Source organism: Lycium barbarum, chromosome 1 (assembly GCF_019175385.1).
Source record: "Lycium barbarum isolate Lr01 chromosome 1, ASM1917538v2, whole genome shotgun sequence".
In the NCBI taxonomy this organism is placed as follows: Eukaryota; Viridiplantae; Streptophyta; class Magnoliopsida; order Solanales; family Solanaceae; genus Lycium; species Lycium barbarum.
The window spans coordinates 163,714,074-163,735,872 of NC_083337.1; the positions used below are offsets into that span (position 1 = coordinate 163,714,074).

The window sequence follows — 21,799 nt, forward strand, 5'->3', positions numbered from 1 at the left end:
CCCTGATTCTTTAACTGGAGCACACCAGCACCCACAGTCTCACGTGGGGTATTATCGAATCAATAGATTTTTATATCCAAGAATCAGCGCAGAACTGGACAACCACGTCACACTCACCCCCATACCTCGATGAATTGTCAGAGACTCCATTAGCAGACTGTGAGTGTGTGTTTGTGTAGATATATAATCAAGAATTAGTAGTGGCATAGACATTTGAGTTCTTCAAGTTATACAAACCCAAAAGAATTAGTCAGACGAAGAAGCAATGGCGGAGAGTCAGTTGGTACACCCTCCTTTATTCACCTATGTGTCAATGCTTGCTCTTCTCACTTTAGTACCCCCTTTTGTTATTCTCATGTAAGTGTTCCCTCCTCTTTATTATTACAATCTATCAATTTCCACACATCTTATTAGAATTGTTTGTGTACTCTGGGACTGTGTATCAAGAATCTCAAGATTGCACCTTTTTCTTCTTTTGTGGGTTTAATCAAGATTGCTTCTTTTGATTTCTTTTAATGCATACAGCAAGAGTTTAATTTCATTTGTCAGTGACCCTTTTAGTTGAATTAAATAACTTCACTTAGGGTGAGTTTGCTGGGAAGGAAAATGTTCTTTTGGAAAATAAGCGAATTTCTTACTTATTTCTAGTGTTCGGTAAGTAAGCAAAAAAATATTATCCCAAGAGCATTTATATGTAATCTAGCAAAATAATATGGGGTGGGATGGGGTGGGGAGTGGGGGTTCGGGGGTGGGATGGTCAAGGTTGGGGGTTGGATGAGTTGGGAGGAGACAATGAACTCAGAATGTCACTCGTGGAACTTGTTTTCCCTAACTTCCTCATTTTTTATGGAACTTGTTTTCCTAGAGAAAATGTTTTAGCATTTTCCAAACATGAGAAAATTGGAACACATTTTCTGGAAAGTGTTACCTCCATATCAAACACACCCTTAGTGTTGTACTTTTCTGTGATTTGGGTCAAGGACAAAAGAAAAAGGAAAAGCTCATCAAAAGGCACGAGATTTTTCTTAAATGAAAAAGTACGCTTCTTTTGATAATGGAGTTGCACACCTCTACTGTTCCCATTTCCTTGGTACCTGCTAAGTAACTCTGTCCACTAAGGCTTACGCAAATGAGAAGAAATAACCTAATGTTTTTGCCCCTACTGTAATTTGAACCCTTGTTCCTATGGTGATCATTCCAACTTCTTTGACCGTTAGGTCACACCCTCGGGTGCTGGGAAACAATAGTTTCTTGTCTATGGTTCAATGCTTTCTTTCCAGAGACCATTATTAGTTTGACTACATAGACATGAGAGAATAATAATGAGACCGGGAAGTGATAATGATTCCAGTTTTAGACAAAAGCTATGCATTTAGACATGTGAAAGGAGTACAGTTGGTGTGCAAAGCAAGGTTGAGAAATGGATCTAAACGACGTGAAGTTTGTTTGCTGATTTAGCTTATTACCTGCTCATTTCGTTGATTAGTCTCTTAATGAGGACATGAAATCTATGTGATTGATTTAATTTTGGAAACTCGATGCGTTACATGCAGGTGGTATACAAATGTTCATGCCGATGGTTCTGTATTGCAAACATTTAATTACCTAAAGGAGAATGGCCTGCAAGGACTAATTAACATTTGGCCAAGACCCACTGCAGTTGCGGGAAAAATAATAATTTGCTATGCTCTATTTGAGGCAGCACTTCAGCTTTTGTTGCCTGGTAAAAGGGTCGAAGGACCGATATCTCCAACTGGACACAAGCCTGTCTATAAGGTACTTGACGATAATTCTTCTGAAGATTTTCCCCGTGGTCTGATTATTATGTGAATTCTTGAATTGCAAATGTTACTGTGGCTAGTTTAACTTGCCTTCCTGACACGGTAAAAGACTTTTCTGCAATTATTTTTCAGTTAATACACTTCAAATTTTGAAATGTTATGCTTTGCTTATTACAGGCAAATGGCATGGCAGCATATACAGTGACACTAATTACCTATCTCAGTCTTTGGTGGTAAGAAGTTCCATTCACATACTGAGGCATTTTTACTTGCTCTAGAACTCTGAAAAATTGACTCTATGGAGTGCTGTTTTGGAAAATGATACTGGTTTTCTTTGGGAATAGCAGTTTTGCACGGGAAAGTATTATGACTTCCTTTTGCTAATAACTGAAGCTAGCACAGTAGCACATAATGAATTTGGGTATAGGTCCGATTTATTAGTTTGTTTAGTTAAAATATCAATTCTTTCCCTATAGTTTGTGAACGTGCAACTTCACTATAATTGTAAGGAAAATGTTTATATTCTTTTGTGGTATTCATGTATGATGTAACTACTTGTTTGATTGTTCATGATTCACTGCCATCTTGAATATTAGTTGTGACAGCTGTGCGTCTCAAATAATTAAGTCTAGAAAATTAATCACCTTCTGGTCCTTATTTTTGCCTCCTGTTTGTCAGGTTTGGAATATTCAATCCTACAATTGTGTATGATCATCTGGGAGAGATTCTCTCCACACTAAATTTTGGAAGCTTAATCTTCTGTCTCTTATTATACATAAAAGTAAGCTTACAAAAGAATCCTCAGAAATAATGTGTTTTTCTTTATACATATACCTCTCTGATACATGTTGTTGACATATACAAGGGTCATGTTGCACCATCTTCCACTGATCATGGTTCATCAGGGAACATAATAGTCGATTTCTATTGGGTAAGCATCTTTTGCAATATAAGATTCATGAAGACTATTTCTTGTTTTTCTTTGATAAGTCAAACAACCTGGTGTTGCAAGTATGCATGAAGATCACTTTACTGTCTTGACTACTTTATTCTGTCTTTTGTTTTCTCAATGAAAAATGAAATTGGTGATACTAGAAAGGCCTGATTTGAATCTTGTGCTGCAATACCCTTTTTAAGTGATCTCATAAGTCTTAATTTACTCTTTAGGGGATGGAGCTATATCCTCGCATTGGCAAACATTTTGATATCAAGGTCTTCACAAACTGCAGATTTGGCATGATATCTTGGGGAGTTCTCCCTATTACCTACTGCATAAAGCAGGTAAATGCTCTAAGGGAAGTCCTTGAAAGTGAGAATGAAGGGTATTCTATAATTTGCAGTTGTTGCTAGCCCTATTGCCACTGGTGATGGCTAGTAATTTGGTTTCCTTAGTCAGGCAATCGAGAAAGAATAAATTTACTTGCTTTCCATTATTAGACTTTGCCCCAGACCCCACTTGTGGGATTACACTGTGTTGTTGTTGCTCCGTTATTAGACTTATAAATGCAGTGGGCCCTCTGAGATAAATTGTTGTTTTTTTGGTTCTTCTGTACTAGCACCATCCAGGAGAGAAAGGGAGAGGCATTATTTGAAGTACTTTCTTGTTCTTTCATCTGAGGAGCCCCAAACAGTTTTCTGTTACTGTCAATATATGTACCTGTTCGATTAACATTCAATTCCATTTTATGGAGTTCGAAAGTTCGTAGCATTTTTTAATGTATGCATTTCAATTTTTGCAGTATGAAGAATATGGGAGTCTCTCTGATTCCATGCTTGTATATACCATAGTGACGTTGGTATATGTCACAAAATTCTTTTGGTGGGAAGCAGGCTACTGGAACACCATGGATATTGCACATGACAGAGGTTTGTATTGTTTGTCCTGTTTGTTTGTTTGTCGTTTTTAGTGCCTTACCTTTGCTCTCTGTGCTATGTTGGTTTCTTATTTCCCTACCATGAATGCAAGATATAATGTTTTGTTCGTTTTGGCAGCCGGCTTTTACATATGCTGGGGATGCTTGGTATTTCTTCCATGTATATATACTTCTCCTGGCATGTACCTTGTCAAACATCCTGTAAATCTTGGACTTCAGGTACCTTTGACTTCCCCAAAAATCTGTCATACGTTATTTAGATGCTAATATGGTCCACTGCATGTTACTTCTGATTCATTTGTACCTAAGGTTTTTGACTTAGTATCTTTCCATACCAAGATTATCATTTGGAAGAACAGTTTTCGGTTAAACTACTCGTATCCAGTAGAGTATGCATTGAATTTACAAGCATTATAGAGCATCTGAATAAGCTAAAAATATAAGTATATTTTATTCTTCAAGCAGTATGGTTAACAAAAAACAAGTACACTTGCTTCTTTCACCATCCCTAATCTGTTAGTTCTGTGCTTGTGATGGCCCTGACTCTTTCTTTTTCCGCAGCTTGCAATTTATATTCTAGTAGCTGGTATTCTCTGCGTATACATAAACTATGATTGTGACAGACAGAGGCAAGAGTTCCGCAGAACAAATGGCAAATGCCTTGTCTGGGGAAAGGCTCCATCGAAGGTTGGAGGATAGCATCTATGATTTACTCCCTCTGTCCAACTTATATAATACTCTTTTTATTTTTGTGACATCCCAAAGTGTTTGATAGCATCCTTTAATGTTATCACACTAACAAACTTTCACGATTTTCAAAAGATTAAGTTAGTTTAGCTATTCAACTTTTAACCTTTAATGTGATATTTTCTTTATCAAATCAGTTTTTCAATCATGATTTTATTTACTTCCACTACCACTAATATAATATACAAGTCATTTAAACTCCATTTCTAGTCAAAATATTTTAGAATTCTCTTTTCCGTTTGCAATAATATCTGATTTGGTTTCTATTTTCCTGTAGATTGTTGCCTCTTACACTACTACCACTGGTGAGACTAAAACCAGCCTTCTCCTGACATCTGGATGGTCAGTTCCTTTCTTTCGACCATGTTAACTTTATAGGACCAAATAGTTATTCTCTTTCTGCCACCAATTTTCTTGTTTACAAGCTGTAGTCAATTGAACCACCAGTTTTGTTCTTTACAAGCTGTACCAAATTGCGCTTTCAAGGAGTGCTAAATGAGCTACAAAAAGCATGTGTAGTTCAAAGAACATCTTTACCGTTTTGTTCTCATTTTTTCTTTAACTATTTCTAAAGCACTTGACCCTGAGAGTACTGTATATGTGAGATGCAACATTAAATATAAACCTCAAACATTTTGCAGGTGGGGCTTAGCGCGACACTTCCATTATGTTCCAGAAATACTAGCTTCATTTTTCTGGAGTGTGCCGGCTCTTTTCAACCATGTAAGCGTTCTCTTACACCAAATAGACAGAATCTTACATTATTATACATATCAAGAAGAAATTTAAAAATATTCTGCCTCCTCTCTTTCATTTTTGAACTGTCCACTAAGGTGCTGGAATCTAACCAATTCCTTCTCCTCCTTGCAGTTCATTCCCTACTTCTATGTAATCTATCTGACGGTCCTCCTGTTTGATCGAGCCAAAAGGGATGATGAACGGTGCAAGTCAAAGTAAGCAACTCAACCTTTATTCTCACTCTTTTACAAAAGCTTGATCTTTATGCAATTCAAAACACAACGAACCTTGTGTGCAAACAAAAGGACATTTTTATTGTTCTTAAACTTTAGAACATAAGCGCTCTCCCTTGTCATACTTGCTACTGTTTTTCTTGACCACTTTAGGTATAGGAATTGTGCACAATGCTTCAAATTAGGATAAGCAACAAAAGATACATCTCTTCTCCAATATGCAGAGATGACAAAGGGCTATTTTATTTTCAACGGAACTCCATTTTCACTTTTTAGTTAAGGAAATGGAAAAATTATAGTCCATTGTACATCGTATGGAGAGAGATACAGAGAGTTCTTGGCAGAAGCTATGTTGCTTGGATCCTCCAAAATATGCTGCCCACCCACATCAGATCTTCCAAAAATGTATTTGGAGGATCCAAGCAACATAGGAGCGGAAAACTAGCGTCAAGAGACATCTTTATCAGAGGTTTCCTTGTCCGGCCCCTCATAAAAGATGTTACTTTAAGACGGGCTTGTTTTGGTTAAGTGAGGGGTATAAGCAGCAAGAAGTATGAAGTTAGATCATACTAAAAGCGATGAAAAGATTAGTGCAAGCATTCTAATGTCAATAAACAACTGGATGCTTCGTATGGTCTACCCTATAAAGATGTGTGGTCAGTTATTATTAATGTGCCCTTTCGCGGCATGTTGTGTCTATGAAATCTAGTGAGGGTGAAACTTTGACAAAGCCTTGCTTCTTTGCAGGTATGGGAAATACTGGAAAAAGTATTGTGAAAAGGTGCCTTACCGAGTCATAGCCGGAATTTACTAGTGGTTTTTGGTCTGCCAAGAATGTGATCTTCCACTGATGAATCTTGAAAGGGTGGTTGTCCCAGAGCATAGATGTTTCCCTCCCTTTTTCCAGATATTCATTCTAGGTCTTCAATAAATGCTGCTAGTATTTCAGATGTAGTATTTAGACTATTAGAATTATTTTCTATGAAGTAAGTTTAGTTGAACCAACATCCCATTTCTGTGGTTGTTTTAACACCATGAAAAAGCCAGCTTGAAATATCATTCCAATTAAAATTTGCATTAAAGCACATTTCCATAAATCTCACTTGCCCTCCCCTCTGCTCAGGAAGTATTCCAACAATAGAGAGAGTTATATGCCCTCATTGTTTTGTAACGCAAAATTCCTGTGTGTAATTACTTAGAGTTGGATAAAAATTTGTACCGGTAATATCGTTAGCCTATGTTCCAACACTTTATCTAATCTAGTATTGATCATGAGCTTTTTATCATATGGGATTAAAAAAAAGTTTAATATAATGAAAAATCAAAATAAAATTTAGAATTATTAATTGTTAGAATTTCAAACAAAGAGCGCCTTAGATAGGGCGGTTAATTTGATGTATGAGATAAATGAAGAAAATAGATCTTGCATCCATGTTCTAGACATGGAAAATGTATTTTAAACTCTTTCTTAAAGTCAAAGGCTTAAAATTTGTAGAAAAGAATAAGAGAAAGCAAGTGGTAGATAACTAACTAAACATCTACGTAATCCTATTTTCTGTCATTTTATGCGCTTTAGCCTTTAAGACATTATTATTACGAACATGCATGTATTGTTACTACAGAGACTATTCGAAATGAAATAAAATGAAAATTCGTGTAACTAATGCGGATATTATTCTCCACCATATACCACCAGAAAATACTCCTTCCGTCCCATATTAGTTATCAACATTACTAAGAATACTTGTTCCAAATACTTGTCATATTACAAAATCAAAATGAAATTAGTTAACTTTATCTCATCTTGCCCTTAATATTAAATATTCTTAAAAGTAACCAATATTGAAGCATATTTATTAAAGAGAGATTAGAATAAATTAATAAATAAAAAAAAATTAATTATGATTTTCAAGAGGCGTACAAAGGGAAACGTAACAAGTAATATGGAGCGGAGGGAGTAGGATTTATCCGCCATTAACTGCTCCGGCGTCTGTTTATCCAGGAAGAATCAGAAACAAGAAGCTGCAACCAACCAAACACTCAAATTATTAATGCAAAAATGTAATACTCAAATTATTTTCAATAACTAATACACTCGACCGACCTCCAATAATTTCCAAACATGTATGCTTGGGATTATGCCTGTTAACCGGTTCCAACCGGAACCGGACCGGGAACCGGTTAGGAAACCGGCCGGTTCCGGTTCCAAAACCGGAACCGCCTAACCGGTTCCGGTTTACCGGTTTTAAAGTCCAAACCGGAACCGGTCCGGTTTGGATTGCTTAAAATATATATATATTTTTTTTGTATTATATATGTATATTATAGTATTTATTTGTATATTGTAGCTATATTTTCATATGTTATACAACTTTATAGTTAAAGTTTAAATATTTACTGACTAACAGCCTAACAGCAAGTCAACAATACAGAATAGTGCTTTTCGTATACATATATATATGTATAACTTACATATACTTATATATATGTATAACTTAATATATATATATATATATATATATATATATACTATACATACTTATATATAACTTAATATATATATACTATATATACATATCTACTATATATACTATATATACTTATATACTATATATACTTATATATGTGTATAACTTAATATATATACTATATATACTTATATATATGTACTATATACTATATATACTTACTTATATACTATATATACTTATATACTATATATACTATTTTTTCTTTATATACTATATATACTTATATATGTTTAAGTATACTATATACTTTAATATACTTATAAGTATATTCTTAGTATATTTTAGGTATATTCATAACTTAATAAAAGTAAAAATATGAACACAAGTAAATAGAAGAAAGCTCAATGAGCCATATATTTTATTCATTCTTGGATAACATTTATTTGCAAGTTGTATTTTTTTTTAACTTGCAAATAATACATGAGTTATACAAAAATAGTACAATAATAAAATCACTAATTTTGAACCATTTCGTTAATTTCCCCCACATCATATTCGTTCATGGAAATATCTTCAAAGTCTTCCATTTGGCCCGGTCCACTAGCTATCAAATCTTCAATTTCTTCCTCTTCGCCTTGCTTCGCTTCTGAGTTTTGGTTGCGTCGCTCCGATCTAATCCAATCTCGAATGCACACTAGTACTTGCAAGCTAAAGCCGGATAATGAATGTCTATGGTCTCCAATTTGCTGTCTTCCTTGGCTAAATGCGCTCTCCGAAGCCACAGTTGATACTTGAACCGTAAGGATATCTCGAGCCATTCTTGAAAGTACCGGATAGCTTGCCTTGTACTTCTTCCACCATGCTAAGACGTCCACCTCATCCAGTTGGCTGATATCCACATTTGGCTGCATTACATAAAAGTTAAATTCATCAAAGTTTGCAGTAGAAGAAGAAGAAGTTGGCTGTGAATGTAAAACTTTTAAACCCGACAAGCCCTTTTTGCTACTCTGAGAAGTAGTAGGGCGTGGAGCAACGGGTGTAGCACGTTCTTCCAAACTAGAATAATGAGTAAAAACTCTTCTAAACTCATCATCAATAGCGAGATCGGCTTCAGCTAAAGATGGTTGAACTCCCTCTTCAATTTCTAAAAATGTATAAATTTGACTAACCAAATTTTTAGTATAAGACACTTTTAAACAAGGATTTAAAAGGGAACCCAATATAAATAAAGTTGGGATGGGAAAAAAATACTTCTTAAATTTGATTATCATTTCAAAAATAGCCACTTGATAATCGGGTTTATATTTATACTCTTGTAAAACTCTAGCTATTTCCGCTAAGTAGGCTAAAATTCCGGTTACCGTGGGATAAAATTGTCTAGAAAAAGCAAGAGTTGCATTATAAAAATTTTCTAAGAGTTCAATACATTCTTTAACATCTTCTCAATGCCTAAAAGTTAACCAATCCTCACTATCAGTATTATATTTGTTGTGAACTTGTTGTATGGGAATCCTATACTCATATGCTTGTTGTAGCATAATGTAAGTGTAGTTCCATCTAGTCTCAATTTCTACTTGAATTTTCCTAGGTCTAAGGTTATTTTCCACACAAGCATTCTTAAAATCTCTAATTCTTCCCCTATTAGCATTACAAAAAAGAAACGCAACAGTATTTCTAACTTTTTGAACAGAATCATCAAAATGCACAAGACCATCTTTAACAATTAAATTTAAAATGTGACAACTACATCTTACATGAAAAATATTTCTTAGAGGAGGGTTTATTTCTCTTTTTAAAAGACCAATTGCCTTTGTATTATTAGAAGCATTATCTAAAGCAATACAAAGTGTTTTTCTATAAATGTTAAAAAATCTCATTATAGTAGACATTGAATCGGCTAAAATTTTTCCATCGTGACGACCTTTTCCTTCGTCATATAAAAAAGCTATAATTCTTTTTTGCATAACCCAGTTGTCATCAACCCAATGACATGTAATAGCAAAAAAATCTAAATGGTTAATACTAAGACCCAAATCAGCGGTAAGACAAACATTACAATTTAAAGAATTAAATACATGGCGCAAATAAAATCTATATTTTTTAAACAAATCTATAACATCGGCTCTACAAGTACTTCTAGGAATACCCTCAAATAACGGGTTATAACAACGTTGAATGTAAGTAACAAATCCCAAACCCGAGGGAAAGGAAAATGGTAAACAATCATAAGCTACCATTTTAGTTATTTCTACGCGTTCTTTTTTCTTGTCATACTTAAAATTTCTACCGGTTCGTGGGTCTATCGTCATTTGAATCCCCCCCACATTTGAACCCGTTTGTTCTCCCCAAATATCCATATGTTTGGTTCTCATATGACCATTTAGTGTACCCGTTCCACCAACCTTACCAGTTCCTTGCTTAAAACTAAATACTTGTCCACATAGGGTACACGTAGCTGTTTGGTTTTCCCTATTCTTAGTCATAAATTTCCAAACTTTAGCTGTTGGCTTACGACTTCTAGGCGGTTTGTCTTGTGTATGTGATTGTGCAGGACATGTATCTCCTATGGGATTTTCGGGGGGTTGTGTTTCATCATCATCATCATCTAAGTCTTCATTAAAAGTGTCGGTAAAATGTTGTTGCATTGCCTCATGACCTAAAAGTGGATTATTTCCACCAACATCAATACCTAAATTAGGTGTTTCTTACACAAATGTTTCCTCATTAAGCGCACCCCTAACAGTACGACTACTACTACCGGCACCACGTCTTAATCTCTTTGACATTATTAAATAGAATTAATTTAAATCACAATCAAATAAATCACAAGAAAATAAATTACAACAAATTAAATTGCTAGAATTAAATTGCGTAAATTAAATTGCGAAAAATAAATTGCTAGAATTAAATTGCGAAAAATAAAGATAGAGTTGGAACGAAGGTACCAAATTGCCGGATTAATTTCCAACAAAGTGAAGGCAGCTAGAATTGCAAATCCACCAAAGCTACTTCGGATTATTGCAAAATCACCAACTCCACCAACAATATTATAATTACAAAATTAATAATTGAAAGTTGAAACTATAATAAGACTTTGTGGCTAATTATTGCAAAGTAACTATAATTGAGAGATTGAGATTTGAGAGAAAGATGAAGAAGAGTGAATTGATGTGCATCAAAATGAAAATGAAGAAGGGTTTATATAGGGGTGGGGATGGGTTAAAGTGTTAAAAAAAAAATTGGGGGCCAAAAATTAAAAAACTGACCGTTTGGCAACGGCCATTTTTGCAAATGGACCGTTGCCAACGGTCCATTAAGCCCAACGACTCTTTCGTTTTTTTTTTTTAAATTTTTTTTACCGGTTTAACCGGTCCGATTCCGGTTTTACCAGTTTAACCGGTTTCGGTTTCCAAAATATTGGAACCGGACCGGTAAACCATTGCACGGTTAACCGAAACCGGTTCTACCGGTTCCGGTTACCGATTAAAACCGGTAAGGCCAAACCGGTTGCCACGTTTACTTGGGATGACGTATTCATTGTTGTGCTATAAGATCTGCCACGTGATTGTGATTCTATTCCGTTCTCGATCGATTCAAACAAATTATCACGCTCTATATTTGGGAGTGACTCGTGGAAATCAGAAGCAAATAATGGATTATTTTATACTACGTATTAGAGTTACTTGTTGAGGGCACATCACAAGTGATGAGGTATGTACGGAAAACCATTGAGATCCTTTTGCTCCTTGTATATTTGAAGATAATTGCAATTACTCTAAACACAAGTGCTATGAAGGAATATAATTGAAGTGATTCAAGAATCTTACGAAGTCTAAAAAGGTCACAAAAGAGATCTAGAAAAAAAATATGACATGTTACAAAGCATACTGCTTGTAGGGAGCAAACCAGAGGAAATAATTAGAGCTAGAACTAAATTCAATATCTAGAGTCTGTTAGCAGCGGAAAAACTTACAAACTGAAGAAGTTGATGAACGAGGTCAAAGTTTAGAGAGAGAAAGAAGAGGGAGAATGTATTAGATTGAATGAATAAATCGTCTTCTGTTCAGTGCATATATCAAAGGTAGCAAAACAATAATACAATTGGGCCTGACCGCATTGGGCCGACCCGGTACAAATAAATGAAAAGGCCCAAGTGGACTAAGACTAATCTGGGCTAGTCTGAATAAGTCCAACACCCCCCGTCAAGTTGGAGGGTGCTAACACCCCCAACTTGGGTAAAAGACCATGATGAACAGCACCAGGAAGAACTTTAGTGAACAAATCAGCCAGCTGAGTAGCAGAAGATGTATGTGAAAGATGAATGAGACCCTCGTGAAGCTTGGCCCGAACCAGATGGCAGTCCAATTCTATGTGCTTGGTCCTTTCATGAAATACAGGATTCTTGGCTATGTGAATGGCTGCCTGATTATCACAAAGCAAGGGAATTGGAGATGAAGAGCACAAACCAAAATTAGTAAGTAGCCGAGAAAGCCAAACAAGATCAGCGACAGCTTTGCTCATAGCCCTGTACTCAGCTTCAGCAGAAGACATTGAAACAATCTGCTGCTTCTTGGCCTTCCAACCAATAAGGCTGCCCCCAAGAAGAACACAGTAACCAGTCACAGACCTCCTGGAATCAGGGCATGAGGCCCAATCACTATCATAATAAGCAGCAAGAGACAAGTCTGGACCATTGTTGAGGAAAATGCCATGCTCAGAAGTGCCTTTCAAATACCTCAAAAGATGAAGGGCAGCAGACATGTGTGGAAGACAAGGGGCTTACATAAACTGACTGAGATGCTGAACAACAAAGTAAATGTCTGGTCTGGTGTGAGTTAAAAAATTCAACTTCCCAACGAGGGACCTATAAACCTCAGGCTTTGGAAAAGGATCACCTTCATGAGCTTTAAGTTTGACATTCAATTCAAGAGGGCAGAGAACAGAAGAGGCATTGGAGCAATGAAACTCATGTAACAAATCCTGGACAAACTTCTTCTGATGGAGTAATACACCAGAACTGGAAGAAAGGACCTTAATGCCTAAAAAATAATTCAAGTACCCCAAATCTTTGATTTTGAATTGCTCATGAAGGAAAGCTTTAAGAGAGGAAATCTCATCAACATCAGTACTAGTCAATATAATATCATCAACATAGACGGCTAATATCACAACCGAATCCCCAGAAATCCTTGTAAAAAGAGAATAATCATTCAGAGAATGAGAGTGACCTATGGTAGAAAGGGCTTGAGAAAGTTTGGCATACCATTGCCTAGAGGCTTGTCTTAAGCCATAAAGTGACTTTTGAAGTTTGCAAACAGGATGAGCATAGGAAGGTGAGGAAGGAGGTACATATCCAGTGGCAACTTCATGAAAACCTCTTCATCCAAATCTCCATGAAAGAAAGCATTGTTGACATCTAACTGAAACATAGGCCACTATTTCTTGATAGCAACAGCAACCGGGGTCTTAACAGTGGACATCTTAACCACAGGAGAGAAAGTTTCATAAAAGTCTATCCCTTCAACCTGTGTGTCTCCCCTAACAGCTAGCCTAGCTTTGTATCTTTCAATGTGACCATTTGCCTTGTACTTGACCTTAAAAACCCACTTACACCCTATAGGTTTCTTACCATAGGGAAGATCAACTACGGCCCATATATGATTAGCCTCTAAGGCCTGAAATTCTTTACTCATTGCATCTTGCCACTCAGGAATGGAGGCTGCCTGAGAATAAGTATTGGGCTCAAACACATGATTTTCAGAGGAAGTAGCTAAGGAAACAACAGATGAAGAGAAAAAGGGAGGAAGGTCACAATGATAGTCTTTGAGATAAGCAGGAGGCTGATGAGACCTAGAAGACTGTCTAACAACAGGAACAGGATCAACATTAGAGTTAGTGACAGGTGGAGGAGAGGGAGAAAGAGGGGTGGAAGAAGATGTTGAAGGAGTGAAAGGAGATGCAGCTGATGTAGCAGAAGCAAAATGAGATGGGAAATGAGGATCAGGATCAGGATCAGGGTGGATAGAAGGGGAAGGAGAAGTGGAAAAGGAACAATCATCAGGTATTGAAGACAAGGGGCAAGTAGAAGGTGAGTCTTCAGGTGGTGTAGAAAAAGGAAAGATATGTTCAAGGAAGACTGCATCCCTTGAGATGAAAATAGACTTAGAAACTAGATTGTATAATTTGTACCCCTTTTTAGCAAAAGGATAGCCCAAGAAAATACAAAGAATGGACCTAGGATCAAACTTGTGTCTATTGACTTTAGGTATGGTAGCATAGCATAAGCATCCAAAGGTCCTTAAATGAGCATAAGTAGGAGGAATGCCATAAAACATCTCGAAGGGACTCTTATTATTAAGAACAGGGGAAGGAAACCTGTTAATGAGATATGTGGCTGTGAGAAGGCAGTCACCCCAAAAGGAAATGGGCAATTTAGACTGAAAAAGCAATGCCCTAGCAGTTTCTAGGAGGTGTCTGTGCTTCCTTTCCACCACCCCATTTTGTTGTGGGGTGTGTGGACAGGAAGTCTGATGGATGATGCCTTTCTCAGCAAAGAAGGAAGAACCAGCATGACTAGAACCTAACTCCATAGCATTGTCACTTCTCACAGTTTGCACCTTAGTGAAATTGAGTGTCAACCATGGCAATGAAGGCTTTGAGCAAATCAAAAGCATTGTTCTTAGCCCCCATCAAGTGGGTCCAAGTACATCTAGAGTAGTCATCAACAATAGTTAGAAAGTATCTAGCATTAGATGTAGTGGATGTGTGATAAGGACCCCAGGTATCTACATGTATTAATTGGAAAATGGCAGTAGAATGAATGTCACTAGAAGGGAAAGAGAGCCTAGTCTGTCTAGCTAAAGGACATATAGAACAAGGAAAAGATTGAGTAGAAGATAAAGATGAATTAATAGCAGGAATGGTTTTCATTCTATAAAATGGGATATGGCCAAGCCTGAAATGCCACACAACATCCATTTTATTAATATTCACAGAAGAACATACAGATGTTTTAGACAAAACAGCAGAATTAAAGTCATCAGCCAAAACAGTATAAAAAACTGGAGCATTACAAACAACAGGCTTAACAGAAAGAGGGTGACTAGGGACAGAGGTGGTAGCAGCAGCAGACAGTGGAGGAATAGCCAGCTCGTATAAGCCATTGTCCAACCTACCAAGTATCAGTGGCTTCTTCTGTGAATGGTCCTGAAAAAGGCACAGATTCTTGGTAAAATGGGCAATACCATCAAACTGGGAAACTAACTGATATACAGAGATGAGATTGTACTGGAAAGTAGGGACATACAACACATTATGTAGAGTAAAATTTGGAAACAGATTTAAAGGTCCAGTATTTGTTACCTTGACCTTATAGCCATTAGGTAAAGAAATAAGGCAGGGGATAGAAAAGGGTTTAATGTTGAATAGGAGAGACAATTTGGATGTCATATGATCAGATGCCCCTGAGTCTATGATCCATACTGAACTATCGACCTTTGAAAATAGACAAAGTTTGAGCAAAACACTATGAGTAGCAACTTTACCTGCAAAGTGAGCAGATGCCATGAGAGAATGAGATGATCCAGGTGATATGTGAGTTTTGTGTAATAGGAGCTGCAACTGAGAGTGCTCATCTTTGGTTAAACCTGATCCCTCATAAGTCTGATCAGGAACAGTCATTTGAGTACTCTCATTGAAAGGAACACTGCTGGTTGATGAATCAGTAGGATAACTCTCACAAGCAGCTTTGGCAGCAACCTTTCTAGGACCAAAATTAGAACCAGAACCCTTAGTGAATTTAAAGTTTGAAGGGTAACCATGAAGCCTGTGACATTTCTCAATAACATGCCCAGTCCTCTTGCAGTATTTGCAATATAGAGATGCCTTCTGAGGATCAAATTGTACTTTGGGAGCAAACTTAGATCCACCACTGTTGAAAGAGGCATGGAAGGAGGCTCATTCAGAGGGAAAAACAGTACTAGCAGACACTTGTCTTTGATTTTCATCACTGAGAAGGATGCTATAAGTAGCGTCTATGGAAGGGAGAGGCTTAATCATAAGAATGTTACTCCTCACTTGGACATAAACCTCATTTAAACCCATGAGAAACTGATAGACCTTTTATTCCTCCTCAGATTTAGCACCCCCAATACAATTACACCTATTCTCAGAATGAATAGCGATTGAAGCTAACTCATCCCACAATTGTTTTATCTTGGTAAAATAAGAAGCAATGTTAAGAGAACCTTGGGAAATGTGAGCCAAGGATTTTTTTCAACTCAAATACCCTAGCACCATCAGCCTTACCATACCTAGCTTGTAATTCCCTCCAAATATCCTTAGCAAACTCACAGCATACCTATGTATTTCCTTAGTGACAGAGTTGGCCAGCCAAGCAACAACTAGGTCATTGCAACGCTGCCATTGTCGAAGGAGGGGAGATCCTTCAGGAGGCTTCTTAGTAGTGCCATGGATGAAATCAAGCTTATTTCTAATAGATAAGGCAATCAAAATTGACCTACGCCAACTACCATAGCAAGTTCCATCAAACAATTCAGAAACTAAAGATGAAGCTAGCAAATCAGATGGGTGCACATACAAAGGGTGACAGGGGTGAGTATAGTCATCTGGGTGAAATGGTACATGTGAAATAGGGGTTGTACCCGTCGTTGAAGTATTGATACTAGCAGCAGTACCATTACGGGTAGGAATTTGAGAATTGTCGGTGTTCGTCATCGATTAATCAACAGCAATACTCAATGGCAAAATAACAACCATGAAATACAACACACTAATAGTATGAGAACAATATCGACAAATTGCTAATAAAGGAAACCCTAGAAATCCTAATTCGATCGATTTTGAGAGAAAACAAATCAGAAACCCTAACTTGATCGAATTGGGGAAAGAATGTTAAGAATGAAAAAAATACCACTCCTCTTTGCAACTGAAAGAGGTACAGCCTTGATATACACTATTCCACCGGAAAACCATAAACTTCGACGGAAAACTGATCGCCGATGAACCTTTGACGAAGGAAACTAAAACACGGCTATCTACACCGTAAAGCGCGAAAATATACAATGTAAACCTCGCTCTGATACCATGTTTGCAACGAAAAAACTTACAAACTGAAGAAGTTGATGAACGAGGTCAAAGTTTAGAGAGAGAAAGAAGAGAGAGAATGTATTAGATTGAATGAATAAATCGTCTTCTGTTCAGTGCATATATCAAAGGTAACAAAACAATAATACAACTGGGTCTGACCGCATTGGGCCGATCCGGTACAAATAAATGAACGGGCCCAAGTGGACTAAGACTAATCTGGGCTAGTCTGAATAAGTCCAACAGAGTTAGTGATCTCAAAATATGTATGATTTTATTATTTATACACATATATTCTTAACTTTGTGTATATAACTCAAGCTGAGAGGAAGAATTAAAAAAAAAAAAAAAACTGAGAGGAATAAATTCAGTTAAACTCACATAAAGCGTCTTAGATTCAACTCTGATCGGAGCTTCTTTGGCATGGCAACATGGAAAATCATATAAAAAATTAGGTGCTCGGTCATTCTTGGAGATCGTACTTGGTAGTCCAGAAGAGATTCCCGACAAATTATCCGTAACTGTATAAATTCTTGTGCAGAAAGAAAAAAATAGCTAATTTGTACCACACATGCATTTATTTATGAACCGCGTGGTACTGCCAAAGGGTTACGTTATACAACTAAGACCACTGAGGCAGACACATGCCATGATTTTTAGTACTCAAAATTTGAAGTCCGAAAGTATTTTGAATTTACGTAGAGTTTTAGTAATTAGATGAAAACCATAAGTAACTTTCTGCAATATAATTGATCCATTATCGAAGTGTATTTAAGAGATTATGGGTTGTTAGTAGTTATATAATCAATATGGGTGTGTCTGGTGTGAAGGAAAATATTTTCCTCGACAACTGAGATTATGGGTGAGTTTGGTATTAAGAAAAAAATAAATCATGGATGATACTTTTTAAAAATTTTGATCAATCAAAAAACATACCAAACACACTCTACATATATAATTAACATAATTGGTCATTAACTTCAATAGAACAAAAGCTTTCCATAAAATGTAAGTCTATAATTTTACACGTGAACATATACTTGATTCCATCATTTCTCTTGTTTTATTACAATTATAAAAACCAACATCCTCCATTTTATTTTATGAATTTTAATTGGATTTAATTTGACTGACATGAAGTGTAAAAATATGATTATTTTTTTTTGAATATGTGTGTTTTTAAACGAAAAGGTTTATAGCATACAAAATAATACCTTTGAATTTTGAAGTCTTAATTAAGAATGTGATGCCATTTTCTATAATCAGAGGGGAATCTAGGACTTTTAGAACATGGGTGCACCACTAGGAAAAAAGAAGAAGGAAAAAACTCAACATTCAACCATGTGTATCGGTTAGCTTTCTTGTAGCATAGGTGCTAGCAAATTATATTATACCAATTTTAAAAAATATGTACATAAAATAACTAATTTTACAGAAAAATCACGGATTCACGTGTCCCTAGTTTAGCTACACATCCCCCCTGTCTATAAGGGAGTGCCATTAGTGGTAGAATGAGAACATTGGAATTGGAAGTTTAGTAAATATAGAAATATGACATTATTTATGAAGTAGATTTAAAAGGAAAATAAAACACATAAATTAAAGCAGAGGAATAATATTTACGAAACACACTTAAAACTCAAAATGTAACATATATTCGTGCATAATTATTTCTCTTTCTCAATAACATTACACATGTAAAACCTATATTTTCACTATTTCTCATTGAAACTACCAAGTAGCATCGTGTCGGGGTGCTACAGCACACAAAAACGTGTTCTTAGAAGCTTGTAGCCAAAAAGAAAATTGGAAATATCTGTACATCTTAATTAATAATATTATATTCTTTTGTCGTCCCACTCATGTCTTAGTCATTTCTCATCTTTTTCTATAAATAGAAGCCATTAGGAAACTTTAAGATCCCAACCAATCTTTATTCTTCAAAGGTAGAAACAAGTCAACTCAAAATGACTATTGCAAATCAAGAAGCTGACTGTGGATGTTTCCTTAGTGCATGGCTTTGGTTCAACAAATTGGTAAAGAAGCTCATGTTTAAGGTTGTTGATACGGCAAGCAATGCAAAAAAATTAGGGCAAGAAGATCCTCGAAGAATTGTTCACTCTCTGAAAGTAGGATTGGCCATAACTCTAGTGTCACTGTTCTACTATTTCGAGCCTAAATTTGACTATGAAGGCTTCGGTGTTTCTGCAATGTGGGCTGTTCTCACTGTTGTCGTCGTCTTCGAATTTTCCGTTGGTAAGCTTATCCACTTATCACCAATCTCCTTTAGAGAAACGGATTCAACTTATATACACCGACAGTACTACAATCAATTTTTTTCGATGTATTTTTAACGTAACACGTGATATAGTCATTTGCATGTTTCAAGTTTCTAATCTCACTTTTTAAGAACGGTTTCCATTTAAGACCATATTGACTATCCAATATAGATTAGAAAGTACTTTAGGTTACTACACATTTCACTTTAATTTTTAGGCGCTTCTATAACTAGGCCATATTTTTTTCCTATTTCTTTTTAGATTATAAGTTTATATCTCTTGACCTTTGTTGTCTTGCAGGAGCAACACTTGGAAGAGCTATAAATAGAGGGATTGCAACATTTTTAGGTGGTTCACTAGCAGTTGGAGCTCATAGGTTAGCATGTTTCGCTGGGTCAAAGACATTGGAGCCTATTGCACTTGGGATTTTTCTCTTCTCCATAGGTAATCCAACAACAAATTAAAAGAAGCTCATGATTATAACACAAGCTCTTACTTAAATTACTCATTCATATTATGTTCTAATGTTATTTTTGTGACTTGATGCATGCAGCTGCAATTGTGACATATTTGAGATTTCTTCCAAAATTGAAGGCAAGATATGACTATGGCGTCCTTATTTTTATCTTGACATTCTCCTTGGTGTCTGTCTCGGGTTATCACGATAAGGAAGTGTTAGAAATTGCACATACGAGGCTATCAACAATTCTTATAGGATCTGCCACTGCCTTAGTTGTTTGCATTTTCATATGTCCTGTTTGGGCTGGTGAAGAACTTCACGTTAAAATTTCCTCCAATCTTGAAAAGCTTGGCTCTTTCCTTGAAGGTATAGTCTCTATTTTTCTTGCTTTTGTACTTACATTAGATTTATATCATTAACCAAAAGGAGAAGTGACTTATTAAATCTTGAATTTTGTGAACTTGACAGTCTTTGGGGCTGAATACTTAAACACAGCACGTGGGGCAGCCAGTGAACAAAAAGCATCTGATCTGCAGGGATATAAAAGTGTGCTTAATTCAAAAAGCTCCGAAGAAGTACTGGTAAGTTTAAGAGCTTTTTTTTTTTTTTTTTTAATCAAAAGTTTAAGAGCTCTCTTACAAACACATACCATAGTCCATAATAATAGGAAATATATCGACTTTAACTTTTATGTATTGATAGTATATTCGTTTCTAAATTATCAAGTTATTTAACCGTAAGATCCCTAAAAGTAAATACAAATATTTTTCACAACAATTAGTGATTTGAAAATTAAGTGTAAACTGCTACAACATCTGAAATCTCTCCAGCGTAAAATCTCTTTTACGATGAATACAAGTTAAATTCATAAGATATGCCCACCAAGGTCACCATTAATTAATCCTTCTTCTTAGCATAAGTTTTTTGTAAAAAGATTTACGTGGAGTGCACATGTTCATCTCATAACTGTTTGATATTATTGTGTCAAGACAAATTAAAAGCAGGGACAACATAGATTGGATGTTTCTGCAAATTAGATTCTACTAGTTGTCAATCCTTTAAATTTGATCTTATTTGTCGGAGGCAGAAATCTAGAAAACCACTTAATATCAAATATAACAAGTTATTATTTTCTCCTTTTAACATTTCTTTTCTTCTTGTTTTTGCAGGCTAATTTTGCAAAATGGGAGCCTCGCCATGGGAAATTTAGGTATCGCCATCCTTGGGCTCAATATTTGGAAGTTAGTGGTATTGCTCGAGATTGTGGTTACCGAATTCATGCCCTAAATGGCTACCTTAACTATAAAACTCAGGTAATTCATCAAACAAATAAAAGAGCCAATTATTATTGTATACCACGCCTATGGTCCTACTTAAACACATGAAGGACTAATTAATTAATTAATTAATCTACTACAATTATTGCAGATTGAACAGGAAATTAGAACTAGAATTCAAGAACCATGCATGAAGGTGAGTACAGAATGTGGTCACGTTTTGAAAGAACTAGCGTTGGCTATGAAGACAATGACATATCCACTAACCATTAAAGTTCACATTGAGAATGCAAAACTTGCTGCTGAAAACCTCAAGTCCTTGCTCCAGGCAAATAGTTCATGGGAGGAAATAATTTTTTCTGAGATCATTCCTATTGCTACAGTAGCTTCATTACTCATAGAGACTGTTTCTTATACGATAAAAATGGCGGAATCATTTGATCAACTTGCTACCATAGCAAGATTCAAGAAGACTAATCGTTTTGCCCCGGCAAGAATAAGAACTGGTAGTTGGAAAAGGAAAAGAGTTATTCCAGAGCAGAATACAGAAATTGCACATCATCATGTTATTGCAGTAGAGTGATGATGATGAGCAGTGGCGATGCCAGAAATTCTAACAAAGGATTCACAAAAAAAAAAAAAATGTTCGTGTCCCAAACGGGATTTGAATATGAACAACCACCTGAAAGCAATTTTGGTCATTTTCTTGTCACTGTGGCTTAAAAGTTAACCTTGTGTCAAAAGATTCAATAATTTATAAATATACATAAGGAATTTATTGACCTGTATGCACGATGAAATTCGAGCGGAGTTGCTAAAAACATGTACCTCGGT

General features: G+C 36.0%; 3 protein-coding genes across 3 annotated transcripts; 2 read left to right on the forward strand and 1 right to left on the reverse strand.

Moving 5' to 3' along the window:
• Window positions 1-3: 3 nt before the first annotated feature.
• On the forward strand, window positions 4-6,484 carry LOC132603938 (7-dehydrocholesterol reductase-like). Its single transcript, XM_060317244.1, has 13 exons — window positions 4-357; window positions 1,554-1,776; window positions 1,959-2,014; window positions 2,460-2,562; window positions 2,647-2,712; window positions 2,949-3,062; window positions 3,521-3,647; window positions 3,774-3,874; window positions 4,217-4,342; window positions 4,680-4,744; window positions 5,044-5,125; window positions 5,273-5,355; window positions 6,121-6,484. The coding sequence occupies exons 1-13, from the start codon at window positions 266-268 to the stop codon at window positions 6,185-6,187; spliced, it is 1,305 nt and encodes a 434-aa protein (XP_060173227.1). The 5' UTR covers window positions 4-265; the 3' UTR covers window positions 6,188-6,484.
• Window positions 6,485-14,462: 7,978 nt separating this feature from the next.
• Window positions 14,463-16,580, reverse strand: LOC132617483 (uncharacterized). The gene is made up of 2 exons (XM_060332492.1): window positions 16,132-16,580; window positions 14,463-15,774 (listed from the first exon to the last, which is right to left on the reverse strand). The coding sequence occupies exons 1-2, from the start codon at window positions 16,578-16,580 to the stop codon at window positions 14,463-14,465; spliced, it is 1,761 nt and encodes a 586-aa protein (XP_060188475.1).
• Window positions 16,581-18,916: 2,336 nt separating this feature from the next.
• Window positions 18,917-21,798, forward strand: LOC132617494 (aluminum-activated malate transporter 2-like). The gene is made up of 6 exons (XM_060332502.1): window positions 18,917-19,205; window positions 19,529-19,672; window positions 19,782-20,054; window positions 20,157-20,269; window positions 20,858-21,001; window positions 21,117-21,798. Exons 1-6 carry the CDS (start codon window positions 18,917-18,919, stop codon window positions 21,546-21,548), a joined length of 1,395 nt encoding a protein of 464 aa, XP_060188485.1. The 3' UTR covers window positions 21,549-21,798.
• Window position 21,799: the final 1 nt, after the last annotated feature.